Source organism: Trachurus japonicus, chromosome 4 (genome assembly GCF_045865225.1).
Source record: "Trachurus japonicus isolate A0001 chromosome 4, Traja_1.0".
Lineage (NCBI taxonomy): Eukaryota > Metazoa > Chordata > Actinopteri > Carangiformes > Carangidae > Trachurus > Trachurus japonicus.
This window is the reverse complement of record NC_140910.1, coordinates 21,719,546-21,734,789: the sequence shown is the minus strand read 5'-3', so window position 1 is coordinate 21,734,789 and position 15,244 is coordinate 21,719,546. Positions and strand designations below refer to the sequence as shown.

Here is a 15,244-nt window from a genome sequence, read left to right as displayed (position 1 = left end):
CATTTGCCCCTAAAAAAAAAAAATACATGTGTGAACCGGGAAAATCACAAAAAGAAAGAGCACAACCTGCGATTGGTCAAAAACTACAAATCCCACAATTCTCTGGCCTCAACAATAACAGTCGTTAGTGTAAGTAAGGGAGAGTGGAGCTGTCGGTGGAAAGAGGAAACAACGCCACGTCTGGTCCTGTTCTATGTTGTTCGTTCACACCGTCACCGTTTATTCGTTACGTCCGCGGTGTAAAAGGCCGTAACGCAAAGACGCGATTACTGTACGTTCAGACCAAAAGCGTCGAGAGCGTCGCGGTGGCCGGAAGTCATTCATTTTCAATGAGAACCAGCGTCGAGGAGCGTTGAAGAGCGTCAAAGCCGTTGGCGTCGCGTTTTGGCGGCGAGAGCGTCAGGAGAAAGTTGAAATCTCCTGAACTTTATGCTAATGAGCGATGATGCGTAGCAGCGGCAACCAATCAGAGTGTAGATGTCGCGGCCCCTTTAAATGGATGACCAACCACAACCGACATCAACTTCTTTGACGCGCGTCAAAACGCCAGGGTGTTCAGACCACCAGCGTCGCGGAAAAGCGTCAAGAGCGTCTTTTGACGGTTTTGACGCTTTTGGTCTGAACGACCCATTAGGCGCGAGACGCGGTAGACGCGACTTTTTTTTTTTTGCAACGCAATACACCCGATTTTTTGGGGCGACGGGACCATCGCGTCTTCGTCTATTTCATCGTGTTTGGTGGGAAGACCCACAAGGGGCTTCCCACCAAACACGAGGAACGCTTTTTTTTCGCTCGAGTTGTGACGCGCGACCAAACGCGAGATACGCGGTTTTACGCTCGTTTTGACTCGTGTCAAAAAAAAAATTCAGCCCGCCAACAACTTTTTTTTTTTTTTCAAAGGAGGTTCAACTGGACTTAGTTATTTGTCTAGGAAGACGTTTCACCTCTCATCCAAGAGGCTTCATCAGTTCATGTAGCATCTGACCAGGCTGGGACTGGTCCAACTAACTGGTGTGGAGACTCAGTATAAGTCCAGTTGCTTTCGATTTAACCTCCTTTGAAATACTATGACCTGGACAAATGAGAATATGCACAGGCCTACAACAACATTTCTGCTCTCATCAACCATGGTTGAGATCACGCTGCGCTGTAGCTGCTCTGGAAGAGTTCCGGGCTGATCAGCTACAGAGACTTTAGAGTCTAAAGGAGCAGTGCGTCGCTGTGTCGGACTGTTTGGATTTAATGAAGAAGCTGCACAGAGTCAGGTGAGCAGAAGCTGCACAGCGTCCTGCTGTGCTACCGGAGCTTGATATATGGAAACAAAAACAGCTGAACAGCTGAACATCTGATCTGTGGTGAAGACGTACAGAGACCTGCCACAGTGTCACGGTGCATTAATATAAACTCTGTCCTCAGACTGTCCTGACCTGTCCCTGAACACCACACAGAGACAACATGGAGCTGTGTGACAGGTTGAGTTTTACTTATCATCATAATTAATACATACTTAGTACTTTCCCTCCGATCTCGGCAGCTTCCCTCTGCTAGTTTGTGTGTGTGAGGCTAAACTGCGTGCGTGTGTGGTTTGTGTACAAACTGAACACTGCCTCTGATTGGCTTAGCATGAAACCTTACTCTGCCTCAACCAATCATCATCACTTATGCGGTTGTCTCCCCCCTCCCTCCTCCCCCCTCCCCTCACCAAAGGAGAGGAGGAAAAAGAAAAACAGTTTAGCAGCTTCTGTGGCTGAGATGAGCCAAGTCGGAGGACAACGGCTTCACTGAGTAGTTTGTAACGCGCCTCGTTTAATTGTCGGTAACGGTAACGGCGTTGTAACGGTGGAAATAGTAATTAGTTAGATTACTCGTTAGGCTACTGAAAAAAATAACGCCGTTAGTAACGCAGTTTATTTTAACGGCGTTATTCCCATCACTGGTAGGGACGTGGGCGGGGACTGCTAACTCCATCTGCTGACAAGAAGTTATAGCCAAAACGACCAGATCGCTTACCTCTGCTTTAAATGGGTGTATCATTTTGTGACGGGACTTCTTGAGTCAACTAATAGCGAGTATCTCTGATCCCACTCACCCTGCACACTATGCCTTCCAGCTACTGCCCTCTGGACTCTCTACAGCTACTGGACAACTGCCACCAAAACAACCCGCTTCAAAAACAGTTTAATTCCCATTTGCAATAAACATTCTGAACTCCGAATGCTGAGGAATAAGCATGGCCGTCATGTATCAAGAAATGTGTTTGTCTGCATGTATATATATATGTTTAATGTAAGAACCTGTACCAAAGAGCTGTACTGGAAACAAATCCCACCAGCCTGGCTGTGTGGTCATTAAAAGCATCAATCAATTACTTGTTACTGAAAAAGCAGCTGCATTAGTTATGCCGTTTATTTATAATGCCGTTATTCCCATCACTGAGTGCGAATGGTTAAACAAGCCTGAGAACGGATCATACCTCTGGGACGCTATAACGAGTCCTGATCGCCATGACCGAGTCTTGGACGTCATGGATCTGAGATAAAGTCCGGGTGGCGGTGCCTCCGAGGGAGAAACCTCCGTACCTGCAACAGGAAGTTGATTATTTCTCTCCGGTTCTTCAGAAAAGCTAATTTGGTTAAAGAGGCTGAATAGAATAGAATAGATGCATTATGGCTGTGGAGGCTGCAGCAGCTTACCTGAACTCATTCACCCACTTCTTGGTTTTCAGGCTGTAGATGGCAAAGGGACGAAAGAAAGAGTGATTCTATTAGGAAATGTCTGAAAGAAAGAGCTGAAATCTCAATAGTAACATCAGCGTTTTCATTACAGGTATCTGTGATTTTGATATTCAAAGGATGATGTCATTCATAGTCAGATATTTCCATATTCATCTCACTTTACCAGCCTTGCTTTCATGTGTTTTTAAAAGGTAAAGACATTGGCTATCATTAACTCTCAAACACATAACGAATAGTATTGACTTTTCCCTGTTAAAAGGGTTTTCCATGGAGTTTTTCCTCAGTCGATGTGAGGGTCTAAGGACAGAGGATGTTGTTACGATGCCATGTAAAGCCCTTTGAGACAAACTGTTTGTAAAAACGGGCTATACAAATAAAATTGCCTTGCCTTGCCTTGCCTTGCCTTGCCTTGCCTTGCCTTGCCTTGCCTTGCCTTGCCTAGTAATAAAATAAAACGATCCACCGTGTTATGATTTAAATGAATACAATGAAGCTCAATTTCCCAACACCAAGAGAACAAAAGGGACGATGGCAATGTATCTTCTCGCCCCTGTATGTATCATCAGTAAACAAAACTGTAAATGGAAAGACAAGAAATTATTTATTGCAGTACCTTTTCTTGAGGATCTGAGAGTAGGTTTTCACCAGGTAATCAGAAATGTTATACGTTGTCAGATTTTGGAGGATGTCTCCAGTCAACCTCTTTATCTGAAAAATATCAAATCAAAAGATCTCGGCTGAAAATGGTAGAGCCTGATAAACACACACACATACACTGAAGTTTATTTCACCTTTTACAAGCAAGCATTTAACGAAATATTACAAGGCCCAAGAACATGCGTGTTTGTTTGATTGAACTTGTAAGTGAATGAACATCATCATGTGAACGTTTGAGTGTTAAAGTCGGATCATCATTCAACACTTCACTCAGCCCTGGTCGGACTTCACTCTGACCTGTGGAGGTGGCGGTCCACCGGCGCCCTCTGGACAGTCAGGGAGCATCCGACGGACGTCTTCCGTGCTACACTGACAATCAGGACTGGTTCTGTTTATGCTCCAGCTGCCTTTGTTGAACATCTGCAGCAAGGACAGAGAAGAAATCTGTGGCCGCATGAACCGGCCACCACGCTCAACTTCACACTGAGGCGTCCTGCGGGGGAGAGAACAGTGAGTGAACATTTAGTGTTTGTTATATTTTGGTCTTAAACATAGAGAAAAGTTGCCTGAATTTGAACAGGGATTGTCTTACGTGCTATTGTCCTCATCCTCTGTCTCCATACACTTGGTACCAAAACCTGGCCTGTCCAGCAGAGCTGCCAGCAGGTTCTCCATGGCTGGGTTCCCAGGGGCGTCGTTGCTAGTAAAAAGAAGAAAAAAAAAAGGTACTTAAGTAAGAAATACAACCAGTTATTTCACAGAATTAAACCTTTAGTTAGTAGCTTCGTTATGTCTGACAGAGAAAAATCTAAGCTGATGCATATTGGGGTGCAGACAAACCTGAAGAAGGTGAACTGTTCTCCATACATCCAGGGCTGCAGCTGCAGGGCCGGGTACTTTCCAATCGGAGGGACGACGAGGCTGAAGAGAAGGGCGATCAGGACGAACACAGCGGGCAGAACGATCTGAAATGTGAAGCGACCTGCAGATGAGTGATTTTGCAAGAAAAGCTTGAATAATAATAATAATAATAATAATAAATGTTATTTATACAGCGCTTTTACAGCTCTCAAAGACGCTTAAATACAGAGGAAATAAAATAAAACAACAAAAATACATAAGTGCTCAGTGCAGAGAGGAAGAAAGAGAGATAAATGAAAGGTACATAGAAAGGACAAACAATGTGCAATAACTATATGTGTTTGTGATTAAGGAAACTGAATAGAGAAAAAAAAAATCCTTCTCCAGTAATTGCTAATGTTTCACAACTAATTCTCATTTATAAAGTGAACATGAAACATCTGCAGCCAATAAAACACTTTTTAGCCAACAAAGACTCTAATGACTGATCAGTCACAAGCTGAAGATACAGTTCCTGTTTTTTTTTTTTTTTTACTTAATTTTTATTTAAGTTTCATACAAAATCATGTACAGAATCATAATCATCATATCTGCTGTTTCATACACAAGGTAACAGTTATGGTACAACAAAGGAGACGGAGACTACAGTGACAAAGAAAAATATAAAATAAAATAGAATAGAATAAAACAAGATGGAATAAAAGAAATAAAATTATATCAGTATACCCATAGCAGGGCTCCACCTTTTAGTGAATATATGACAGTTCCTGTTTTCATTATGGAACCTAAAGCCTGTGATGACAGATTGCCTCTGAGTCTAGTAGCTCTGAAACATCTGCTGCTGCTGCTGGTGTTTTCCTCACCTGAGCGAAGAAGCCCCTGCGGCTCCTCCGAGTGTAAAGCCAGCGTTTAACAAAGAGAGCCCTCAACTGCTGCCACGTCAGCCACCAGCCGGTCAGGGGCGTCCCACCGTGGCCGTCTCCACTCAACAGGTCCGTCTCCTGAGGTTCTGCAGACAGGAAAGGCCCAGGTGAGAACTAACACCAGTGTACTGGGATAAGAAGTATATAAAACCCTGTCAGTACCATGGAGACACTTGTCACACCGTACCAAACCCTAATGCTACATTTTATGACTGTGTTGCTATTTAATAGTTTTGAATCTAAAATTGAGCTCTCCGGTTTTTGAACCTTACACATTACAGAATTAGAATAACATGGAAAAGCCAATTTTCAGTAGTTCAAGTCAAATAGCCCCAACAAAGTATAGCATTTAGATGGACATACTTTTGAGAAGGCCAACATTTCCATATTAAAAAACAAACAAACTTTTTTCGATAGGTCTTTTGTAATATTCAATTTTCTTGAGATGCTGAATTTTAGGTTTTCATTAAATGTAAGCTGTAATCATTACAATTAAAAGAAATTAGAGACATGAAATGTTTCATTCTGTGTGTGATGGATCTATATAATTTATTAGTTTCACTTTTTTAATTGAATAAACTTTTCCATGATAATCTAATTGCACCTGTAAGTTCCAGGGAGAAACACTGACTAAACGGGATGTTTGGAAGATATTGAGAACAAGCTAAATTCAGTGCAATAATTTTCTTGTGCTTGTAACAGGTAAAGGAATAAAGGTTGAAGACGTATTTCTGAAATGCTGGTCATGCTGCTCATGGTGACTTTTGGTGAGTGATGATCTGACGGTACCTTGCTTACGACGTCTTTTCCTTCCTGGCAGCAGTATGAAAACGAACAGTCACAATTGGAGACAAAATGGTAGACGGACCATACTGTACATGGAAACGCTGTGTGGAACAACTGGTATGTACACAAAACTACTGTATGTGTCTATGTGAGCGTTAGTGCTTACCTGTCTCTGGCTCTCCAGCATGTTGCCTCTGTGCTATATGCCCAATGGTTGGCTGTCCGCTGAGAGGAGATTCAGGCTGCGGTTCAGGTTCAGCATCCACACCAGTTTCCTCTGCCACTCGCAGGAAGATCTGGAAATAAACAGGATGAGGACGATGAAAGGTGGTAAAAGATAAAAACTCTGCTACATTTAAGCATAAAAACTCTTAAAATTGCTAAATGTTAAACAAAAACTCACCTAATTCAGCTTTAAATTCAAACTAAAGGTATTAATTTCAGTTTGTCAAGAGCTATGATCGAACAGCCGAAGCAGCAAACAGTAGATGGCAGTAAAACACCAACAATAACTTTTACACAGAGGTCAGAGGAGCGGGGAGTGAGTGGTGAATTCAGTGAGTAAACTTATCAGGCCCCATAAGTCTGCTATCAGTGCTAATCTGATGCCAATGTTAAGCCCATTACGACCACGGCTGCTCCACAAATATCCTGCCCTCCTGCTGACACTTGGCCGAGCCAATGTGGATCACACTGGTGGGACGCTGCCTCTTTAATGTGAGGAGACTACTCTGTCACGCACACACACAAAGCCAGGTGAGGTTAGTAGGAAAGTGTTTTCAGGGCCATGCTCACACTTAGCATACACACTTTTTTTTTTTATCTATCTTTTATTTGTTAACTCATGCAGACTCTATGGCTATATGCAAGATCAGAATATAAATGTTTGCTACATTACTGGTTTAAATATACTAAGCAAGGAGCCTTTAAGACATTTTTTTATACACTACCAGTTAAAGGGTTAGGGTTAGGACACACCTTCTCATTCAATATTTTTTCTTTATTTTTATTACTTTCTACACTGTAGATTCATACTTAAGACTTCAAAACTATGAAGGAGCACATGTGGAGTTATGTTGTAAACAAAAAAGCGTTAAACACAGCAGAATATATGTGTTATGTATTAGATTTTTCGAAGTAGCCACCTTTTGCTTTTTTCACAGTTTTGATTCTCTCATCAGCTTCATGAGAACGGAGAATGAGCGGTTTTCCAACAGTCTTGAAGGAGTTCCTAGTGGTGCTGAGCACTTGTTGACTGTTTTGCCTTCACTCTAATTCATCCCAAAATATCTCAATTTGGTTTAGGTCAGATGACAGATTACACTTTTGTGTTTATGATATAATTCCTTATTATGTTCCTTCATAGTTTTGATGTCTTCAGAGTGAATCCACAATGTAGAAAGTAATAAAAATGAAGAAAAAACACTAAATGAGACGGTGTGTTTAAACGTTTGACTGGTATTGTACTTGTATAAGTCATGCACATGATTGAGTTTCATATTTTTTCCAATAGTAATTTTTCTAAGATGGTTTCTGGTGGTAGATAAAGTCCACATGTGATGTTTTACCTCCTCCAGTGTGCTGTCTGAGAGCCCATAGCTGCTGATACCCAGCTCAGGCAGCCTCTGGTCCAGTTCGGACAGAAAGGCGGCCAGGCTGCTGTTCTTTGCAGCCGTCTGCGGCAGGTTGATAACTGCCTCACGGCCCGACTCCTCCACCAGCCTTGCACCTGGGATATGATGCTGCGCCAAGGAGAGCAATGCTGCCAGGTCTGAAGATGATGACAAGAGGTAAATAATGCATCTCCTTTGCGACCCCTTTAGTATCTAATCATAAAAACTAAAGTGGTCCTCCTAGAAAGTGCAAATGCACTGAACTGCACTTTACAAATATCGAACCAGCTCAGTTTGGGTTCTGTGCCAGCCTGTTACACACTCACATGAGCTGCTGTCCTCACTTCCCAGACCGGTGTCTTCACTCATGGACGATTCGCTGTCCTGAAACAACGGTTACAGCATTTAAAGTCAGGGACAGAGGAAGACAAACACGATGCTGTCACATGAACTAAACCAGCTGGAGGGCCAGTGGCTAACTGTGCATGTCTATGTAACAATGTAGATGAATTGTGATATGTATGCATTTGTATTTGCTTGACTCCTCTCATCTCAGCTGATTTATCAAAAATCTAGATCAAAGAAAGAAAATATCAAGCCTGCATGCTTTACATTTATTTGATAATTAAAGTTTATATACCCAAATCAAAATCTAGGCAAACCTTGAGCAGAGGCATCTTATTGGTGCTGCTGGTGCTGGTGCAGATACTGCTGCTGCTGGGAGTGCTGGTGTCCAGTCCCTCCCGCTTCACCACAGTGAGGTAGTAACCAGATCCCAGACGGGATTTCAGGAAGAGTGGCGAGCCACAGCAGCAGAGCTTCCCCTGGGATATGATGGCGATCCGGTCGCCTAACAGCTCTGCCTCATCCATGTAGTGAGTGGACAAGATGATAGTCCGGTCTTAAAAAGAAACAACACAAAGAGAGATATTCAAATACAGACCTCAGGCAGCTCTTACAGGATGCTTTATCGGCCATGTTTGAGTTTTTTTCAGACTGATGATGGTGTGAAACAGGATGGTGCCCCTCAGAACAAAAGCTTTAGTTTTTAAATTGGTAGATGATGGAAAAGGACTCATTTGGACTAAGAAGAAACTTATTTAGACCCACACTGACACTCATAATACGACTGCACAGAGACTTACAGATAAAATGTATCTTTCTTTTTCAAATCTTGGATTTGGTCCAAATATTTACATTTAATGAAAGTTTATTTTTTATCAGAACTTCCTGTTTGTACCCCACCCCCAGTAAAGATGTAGCTCATGGTCCCACACCTTTTCGGTACTTGAGCAGCAGATCCCAGATCCCTCTGCGGGAGTAAGGATCAACCCCGGCTGTTGGTTCATCCAGAACAACCACCTTCGACCCTCCAACAAATGCTATCGCCACAGACAGCTTCCTCTGCATGCCACCTGAAAGAGACACAGGTTTGAGAATTAAAAAACAAAAACAAAAAAACACTTATCCATATGAAAATGACGCAGCCATTTCTTCACAGTTAGACGAGCCATTTTACCAGAGAGGTTTTTGGTCTGTTCGTGTCGTTTGTGCAGCAAGCCAACGTCGTCCAGAAGAGTTTCCAGCTCAGAATTCACCTCATCTTCAGACAAACCCTTGAGACACCCGTAAAACCACACATGCTCCTCCACAGTTAGTCTGAGACGACAGATACACAGAAAAAATATGAAAATCGGTTAAAAATCAATCTATTACACTTAGAAATCTGAATATTAAAGTCAGATTTTTCCAGATATGTGATGAACCCTACATGTCGAACAGGACGTTGTGTTGTGGACACACTCCTAGCGTCCTTCGGATGATGTCCATGTCGTGGCGAATGTCCATTCCCTTGATATACACCGTCCCAGAGGTAGGTGGGAACAGGCCCGTCAGGACAGATCTGACAAATAAAAAACATATTAAACTGTTAAAGTTAAAGTTACACAGATGTGAATAAATGGATGGTATCACTATCAGAGTGAAAGGCCTTTGTGCTTTTCTTTTTCTTTTTCTCTCTTGCCTTCCTCTCATTACTCAGCCAAACCTTAGCCATGTTTTCATCTTAATTCTTTTAGAAATAAAATTCTGCATCCCTTTAAAATATAAGAACAGAAGGCATCAGGGCTGATAGTCATCGTCTTTCGGTCCTCGGCTACACTCACATGGTGGTCGTCTTGCCGGCTCCGTTGTGACCAAGGAACGAGGTGATCTGTCCCTCATAGAACTTCAAGTTGAGGTGGTTGACGGCCAGTTTCGCCCCCCTCTTGTAGATTTTCACCAGGTTTCTGATGCTCACACCCAGTATCAAGTTACTGGGCTCTGGTTCAATGTGATCTGAGGACAGAGACAAAATGTATGGACTTAAAACATACAAAATAAACTCTAAATAAAATAATAGGTTGGGGAGTTGTTTGTTTGTTGTTTTACAAACTGGGAGCAAATCCAAAACAGCTACGGGAGAGGGATTACGAGTGGCAGGGATCAGACAACAGCAATGTGAAGTCTAGACTGATGCTCATCTTTGGCTTCAGTCACCACTTTCTCATTGTAGTCAATACACGTATTGTCTGAACTCATTAACTAGATTTGTAGTTAATTGGCTTAAGTTTACAAAACTATGAGTAGAGTCATGGTATGAAAAGCAGGAGAGGCCATAGACGGCTTTTAAATCACCGCCAAAATCTGTAACTGGGCAGGATGACAGCTACTTATCAGTCATGCAACTTCTGTTTACAAACTTCAGTATAAATCCTTAATAAGCAGTGAAAGGAAACAGGAACTGTTGAGCTGAAACCTCAAGTCTCGAGTCTCGCACCTTCATCCTGCTCTCCGGGTGAGGGCGGGATCGGCATTCCTGCCTCCAGGGGAACTCCACCCCAGTAGTTGACCTGGAATATGAAATACCAAGGCTTGGGGATCCCGAATTCACCTGGTGTAAAAACACACACACACACACACACACACACACACACACACGCACACATTCAGTTAAAGGGATAGTTCAACATTTTGGCAAATTGGCCCATTGCCATAATCCCTATAGTTTTAGGAGTAGGTTCGTTACGGAGTTGTTTTCGAGGTAAATTCATGCAAAACCGCTGGTGCGCGTTCCCGTCGGGGCCAGTTTTTCAGCAAGCAGTCTCTGCATTTTCCTCTAAAACAACTCTGTCTCGTAACGTTCCGTTATTATCTCATAGCGTGGTGAATGTGCAGGTCACAACTTGTCCACCGAAGCGTTTTGGAGTTGTTGGATTGTGTATTTGATGAGTTTGATGAGGGAAACCAAGAAATCCCATTATCCTCCGTAGCGTAGCTCTGAGCAGCTCGCGGCTCTGCTCCACCGTTCTAAAAATAGCTTACACTGACAATTAAAGGTAACGAACCGACTGCTAAAACTATAGGGATTATGGTAATTGCCAATTTGCTAAAATGTTGAACTATCACTTTAAGGTTAAACGTTGGTATTTTTTTAGAGGTTGGTCTGAATGAAGTGCAGACGGTTTGTTGTTTGTTAAGAAAGAACCAGTTCACATGGGAGCTTAAATCCAGTACGCAGACAGATTAAGTTCTCATAGAAGTGAATGAAGTCTTACCAGGAAACACAGCTTCAATGTACCAGGCTGCGGTGGCGTAGATGAAGGCGTCCACGTAAAGCATGACTATAGAGGTAGTGAAGTTGTAGGTATCTCCTTCCACAGGGCTGGAGTGCAGGTTGTGCCACTGGATGCCCACACCTTGCTCCTCGTACTTAGAGAAATACTCGCAGCCGAACCCAAACGCCACCGGAGATAGAAAACTCTGAGGAAATAGGAACAAACCATTTTATTCTCTTATCTGTGATACTGACTGGGATGAAAGCTGTCAATAAATGTTCAAACAAGGAGCATTTTGTGGACTCATTTCTTAATTAGAGGTGCTCTTTGGAGAGAGATATAGGAGATATAAAAACAGAGAAAAACTCCAAAGCACAGTTATTAAAAACATAAAATGCCTTTATTTATCTGGCATTATCACAATGTGATTTTTAATATGTCATTGTGACAATGACAGATAAATACAGGCATTTTATTGATTTAAAGACAGTGCTTTGGAGTTTTTCCTCTGTTTTTATATCGTAAATATTTATGTTTAATGAATGAGAAACATATATTTAAGATATCAAAAACTTTTGTATCCAAATTATTAATTTTACTCACAGCAAAGATTCTGTGTGTGGTGTTGAGGTGGTCTCTCCAGGCCACACACAGTACATAGGGCAGATAGAGGCTGAAGTATATGACTCCCCCACTGGCAGCAGCCAGGTTGGCCTTGGAAAAGAAGGTACTGATGAGGAAACATTGCATGATGGTGGCGGTCGCAAACGCCATGAGGAAGAAAAAGATAACAGCTGGGTCACTGTATGGTAAGATGTCCCCCAACTGGAAAAAAATAAGACATGAGGGAAAGGTTAGAGGGAATCTATCTTTTCAATATCACAATCTGACTCCTTTATACTTTAACAATATCTGTAAGGAGACAAATAATCTAAAATTCTCATTTCTATATGTCTGATAATAAACAGCCAGCCAATAATATTTAGCATTTACTGTGCATTTGTCTGCCCTTCAATATGTTTTCTGTAGAGTGAGTGGTCGTCTTGCCTTGAGCATAGCAATAAGAAGCGCCGCCGAGACCAGGAAAGGAATCACGCTGGTGATGAACCAGCTGAGCCACAGAGTCCCTGTTCCCAGACCCATAATCCTCATGGTTTCCTTCAGCCTCGCCTCCTTCTCGTACACCATACCTTTGATGATCATGGCAACGGTGTAGATCCAGGCCAAAGTCATGAAGAGCGGCAGTGAGCGGTTCAGCACTCGTATGAAACTGTGGAAAAAGCAGAAACGAGGAGAATTTGGATTTACTAACTAATGGTTAACTTTAACCAGATGGGAAATTGTGGATGTACTGGTCTGTTCCTAGTAAAATATATATTTATTTATAACAACACATGACTCACACATCGTCCACGTAGCAGGGATAAGGCATCTGCTGGATGTAGATGCCTGTATTCTGCTCAACTCCGGTCAGGACTTGGCTCACAGCTTTCTCCACCAGGTCCTGGATGTACACAAAGCCGCCCCAGATGTAGCGCATGTCATCAAATGGGGCGGCTGCTGGGCCAGGATCCCAAAACCTGATGATAAAACATGAAATTTGTGTTTTTTTAAAATGCACAAGTCCATGTTGTAAGGTGAAAACTAAACACTTGTCTTTGGTTTAATATTTGTTCAATGAATTTCATGCAGGCGATCCTTTCACAGCTATCAAACACAATAATGAGCAAAACCTCAGTTTTCATGTGCAGTATAGGTACGCAGCTTAAACATCTGTCGTCCCTTCAGTTTGAACTTTATAAAGAGAAATATTCCTAGCTGTATTGCAGTTTTTATTTGCTAGCTACCCAAATATGCATGGATGCTTTATGTTTCTATTTGCATGATACATTTTAAGTGTTAGTGAGTTGCAACCCCAAAGCAGCTTCCTTGACGTTCAGGTGTAATGATCCATTAATTACTCTGGAAGCGAGGCAGGAGAAAGGCAAGGCATTCTGGGTGTTTTTTTCTCAGCACCTGTCCTTGATTTTGTTGGTCCGAGTCACATCGTCGATGTCCATTCGGATCTTGTAGGTGACGTGGGGCGGCAGCTCAGGAGACGAAGAGTTGGGCAGCAGGAAAACCACACCCGCCCAGAACTGTCTGTCCTTTAGTAGGTCCAGCGCTCTGTCGATCAACTGACCTTCAGTCTCCAGCCCCTCCAGTTTGTTCAGAGAGAAACACTGCAGCAGCAGAAAGAAAGAAGGTACAAATCACAGGAAGGACTTTAGTTTCAGGATTTACCTTCCACAGCCTCAATCTTTTAATTAAAGCAGAAGTAAGTGATATATTTGTGTTAATATAAGTCTTAAATAGTTATATCTTCCGACAGCAATCACTTACATGCAGACGCGCAGGAAGTAGTTTTCGCCAGGGGGTGCGGGTGCGGCGGGGGGTGGGGGGGGGGCGGGGGCGGGGTTCTGTACCCCCCCCGCCGCACCGTAACACCGCACCTGACAACGTCTCCCAGACAGTAGGCTGCCGTTCTCAAACAGACTCTGGTCTTTAGTGGACCGGTTCTGGCTCCAAATACCTGACCAGGTCCGACCAGTGTTGAAGCCTAGACCCTGGACCCCATGCGGTCGGACTGACGAGCATTATTTGTTTTTATTAATTCTGCACCGGACCACGGCAAAAAAAAAAAAGAAGCCCGTAGTTGTGTTCAGACGTGACAGGTGGGGCACGACAAGCTGGTGATCAGCTGTGGTCACTGAATTGTTAGACTACATTCACTACAGTAGGTCATTTCAATTTGCGCATCTGTGTTTTTTCCTTTTTATTTTTATTTTTTATAACATATGCGCATCGAGAGTGAGTGAGTGAGCAATCGCCAGAGAAACAGCGGGTGCGCACCAGATGATTTCCACCCGGCAAAAACTGAAATGAGACGGTTAAAGAGAGGAAAAACACAGAATATAGGCTTATATGTCCAAGAGACTTTGTCCCGTCGTTAAGACGTGAGGGAGGGAGGACCCAGATGAGGAAACTGTCACTGTCAGCTGCACATCTGTCAGCAGCTGCTCCAAACACTCGTTACAAACTTTATTTTGAAGGGACAGATTAGATTAGATGTTGATTTTGTTAACAGTGACTTTGTTGCACCCAAACATATCGGATGCTGTCTTATCCGGTACAATCGACCTCCTCCCTCCCCACCAGCCCCCCTCAAGAGACCCCTCTCGCCCCCCTCCCCACGGTGCAGCTTGAAAACTCCTCCTTTCTCCAAAGGAGGAGATGACAGATAGAGTCTTAGAACTACTGTAGCCTAATCAAAGCTATATTGTTGCGAGTTGGCTCCGGCAGAAGCTCCGCGCCCGTATGCTTCGGCTGCCTATAGTTTATCAACGTTTTTTCGTCATTCTTCATTAGGATAATGTTAAGTTAATTTTGTGGTGGGGACACAATTGTTAACAAAAAGTGGTTCATCTCAAGTATGGCTTACAATGTTGTGGAACAGAAACAGCAACCACAAATATTTATAATCTATCATTTTATTGTCATCGCAATTTTTCAACTTTCGCCACCAGGGGGTGCTGCAGCCCCTGCCGCACCCCCACTTCCGGCGCCCCTGCTTACATGGAGTGTTTGGACCGAAACACGGGTCTGTCAGTCACTCTGCTTTGCTCTGAGCCGAGGAGAAAACATTTATCGTATCCTACAGTTTTTATCCAATGAGGAGAGAGAACGGCATGCAGGGCTGTGTGTGCAGCCAAGGGACGCCGTGAATGTGGTGACGTAGGGACGAGGACTGTTATGGTGCGTTCAAGGAAACTCGTAACTCGTGTTTTTCCGACCTGTGAAGTCGTACCAGTTCGATCTGGTACGAGTTCACGGGTCGGAAGTTACGAGTGGCCGTTATAGTGACTTTCACAGGTAAACAGGTCGGAAAAACACGAGTGGGTTGCCTGGAACGCTACAAAGTCGTAAGTTGTGACTTGAAGCTGTAATTTACGGTTTCAAAAGCCTACCTGGAACGCAGCATTAGCCAAAACGACCGGATCGCTTACTTCTGCTTTAATAATGGCTCTAATAAT

The 15,244-nt window shown here is 43.1% G+C and overlaps 1 protein-coding gene across 2 annotated transcripts in view; it reads right to left on the bottom strand.

The window, feature by feature from the left end:
* abca7 (ATP-binding cassette, sub-family A (ABC1), member 7) overlaps positions 1-15,244 on the bottom strand; it is a 35,873-nt gene that overhangs the window by 11,358 nt on the left and 9,271 nt on the right. The window contains exons 13-34 of one of the 2 annotated variants that reach the window (XM_085774687.1): positions 13,188-13,393; positions 12,575-12,751; positions 12,219-12,441; positions 11,775-11,996; positions 11,172-11,376; positions 10,394-10,507; positions 9,741-9,912; positions 9,347-9,478; positions 9,095-9,234; positions 8,853-8,990; positions 8,238-8,476; positions 7,902-7,959; positions 7,531-7,733; positions 6,129-6,258; positions 5,966-5,989; positions 5,117-5,262; positions 4,233-4,357; positions 3,985-4,092; positions 3,690-3,885; positions 3,349-3,443; positions 2,694-2,726; positions 2,474-2,579 (exon numbers count right to left, since the gene is read on the bottom strand). In XM_085774687.1, coding sequence (XP_085630813.1) covers positions 2,474-2,579; positions 2,694-2,726; positions 3,349-3,443; positions 3,690-3,885; positions 3,985-4,092; positions 4,233-4,357; positions 5,117-5,262; positions 5,966-5,989; positions 6,129-6,258; positions 7,531-7,733; positions 7,902-7,959; positions 8,238-8,476; positions 8,853-8,990; positions 9,095-9,234; positions 9,347-9,478; positions 9,741-9,912; positions 10,394-10,507; positions 11,172-11,376; positions 11,775-11,996; positions 12,219-12,441; positions 12,575-12,751; positions 13,188-13,393 — 3,192 coding nt within the window. The remainder of the gene's footprint in view (positions 1-2,473; positions 2,580-2,693; positions 2,727-3,348; positions 3,444-3,689; positions 3,886-3,984; positions 4,093-4,232; positions 4,358-5,116; positions 5,263-5,965; positions 5,990-6,128; positions 6,259-7,530; positions 7,734-7,901; positions 7,960-8,237; positions 8,477-8,852; positions 8,991-9,094; positions 9,235-9,346; positions 9,479-9,740; positions 9,913-10,393; positions 10,508-11,171; positions 11,377-11,774; positions 11,997-12,218; positions 12,442-12,574; positions 12,752-13,187; positions 13,394-15,244) is intronic. The other variant, XM_085774688.1, reaches the window with a different exon arrangement.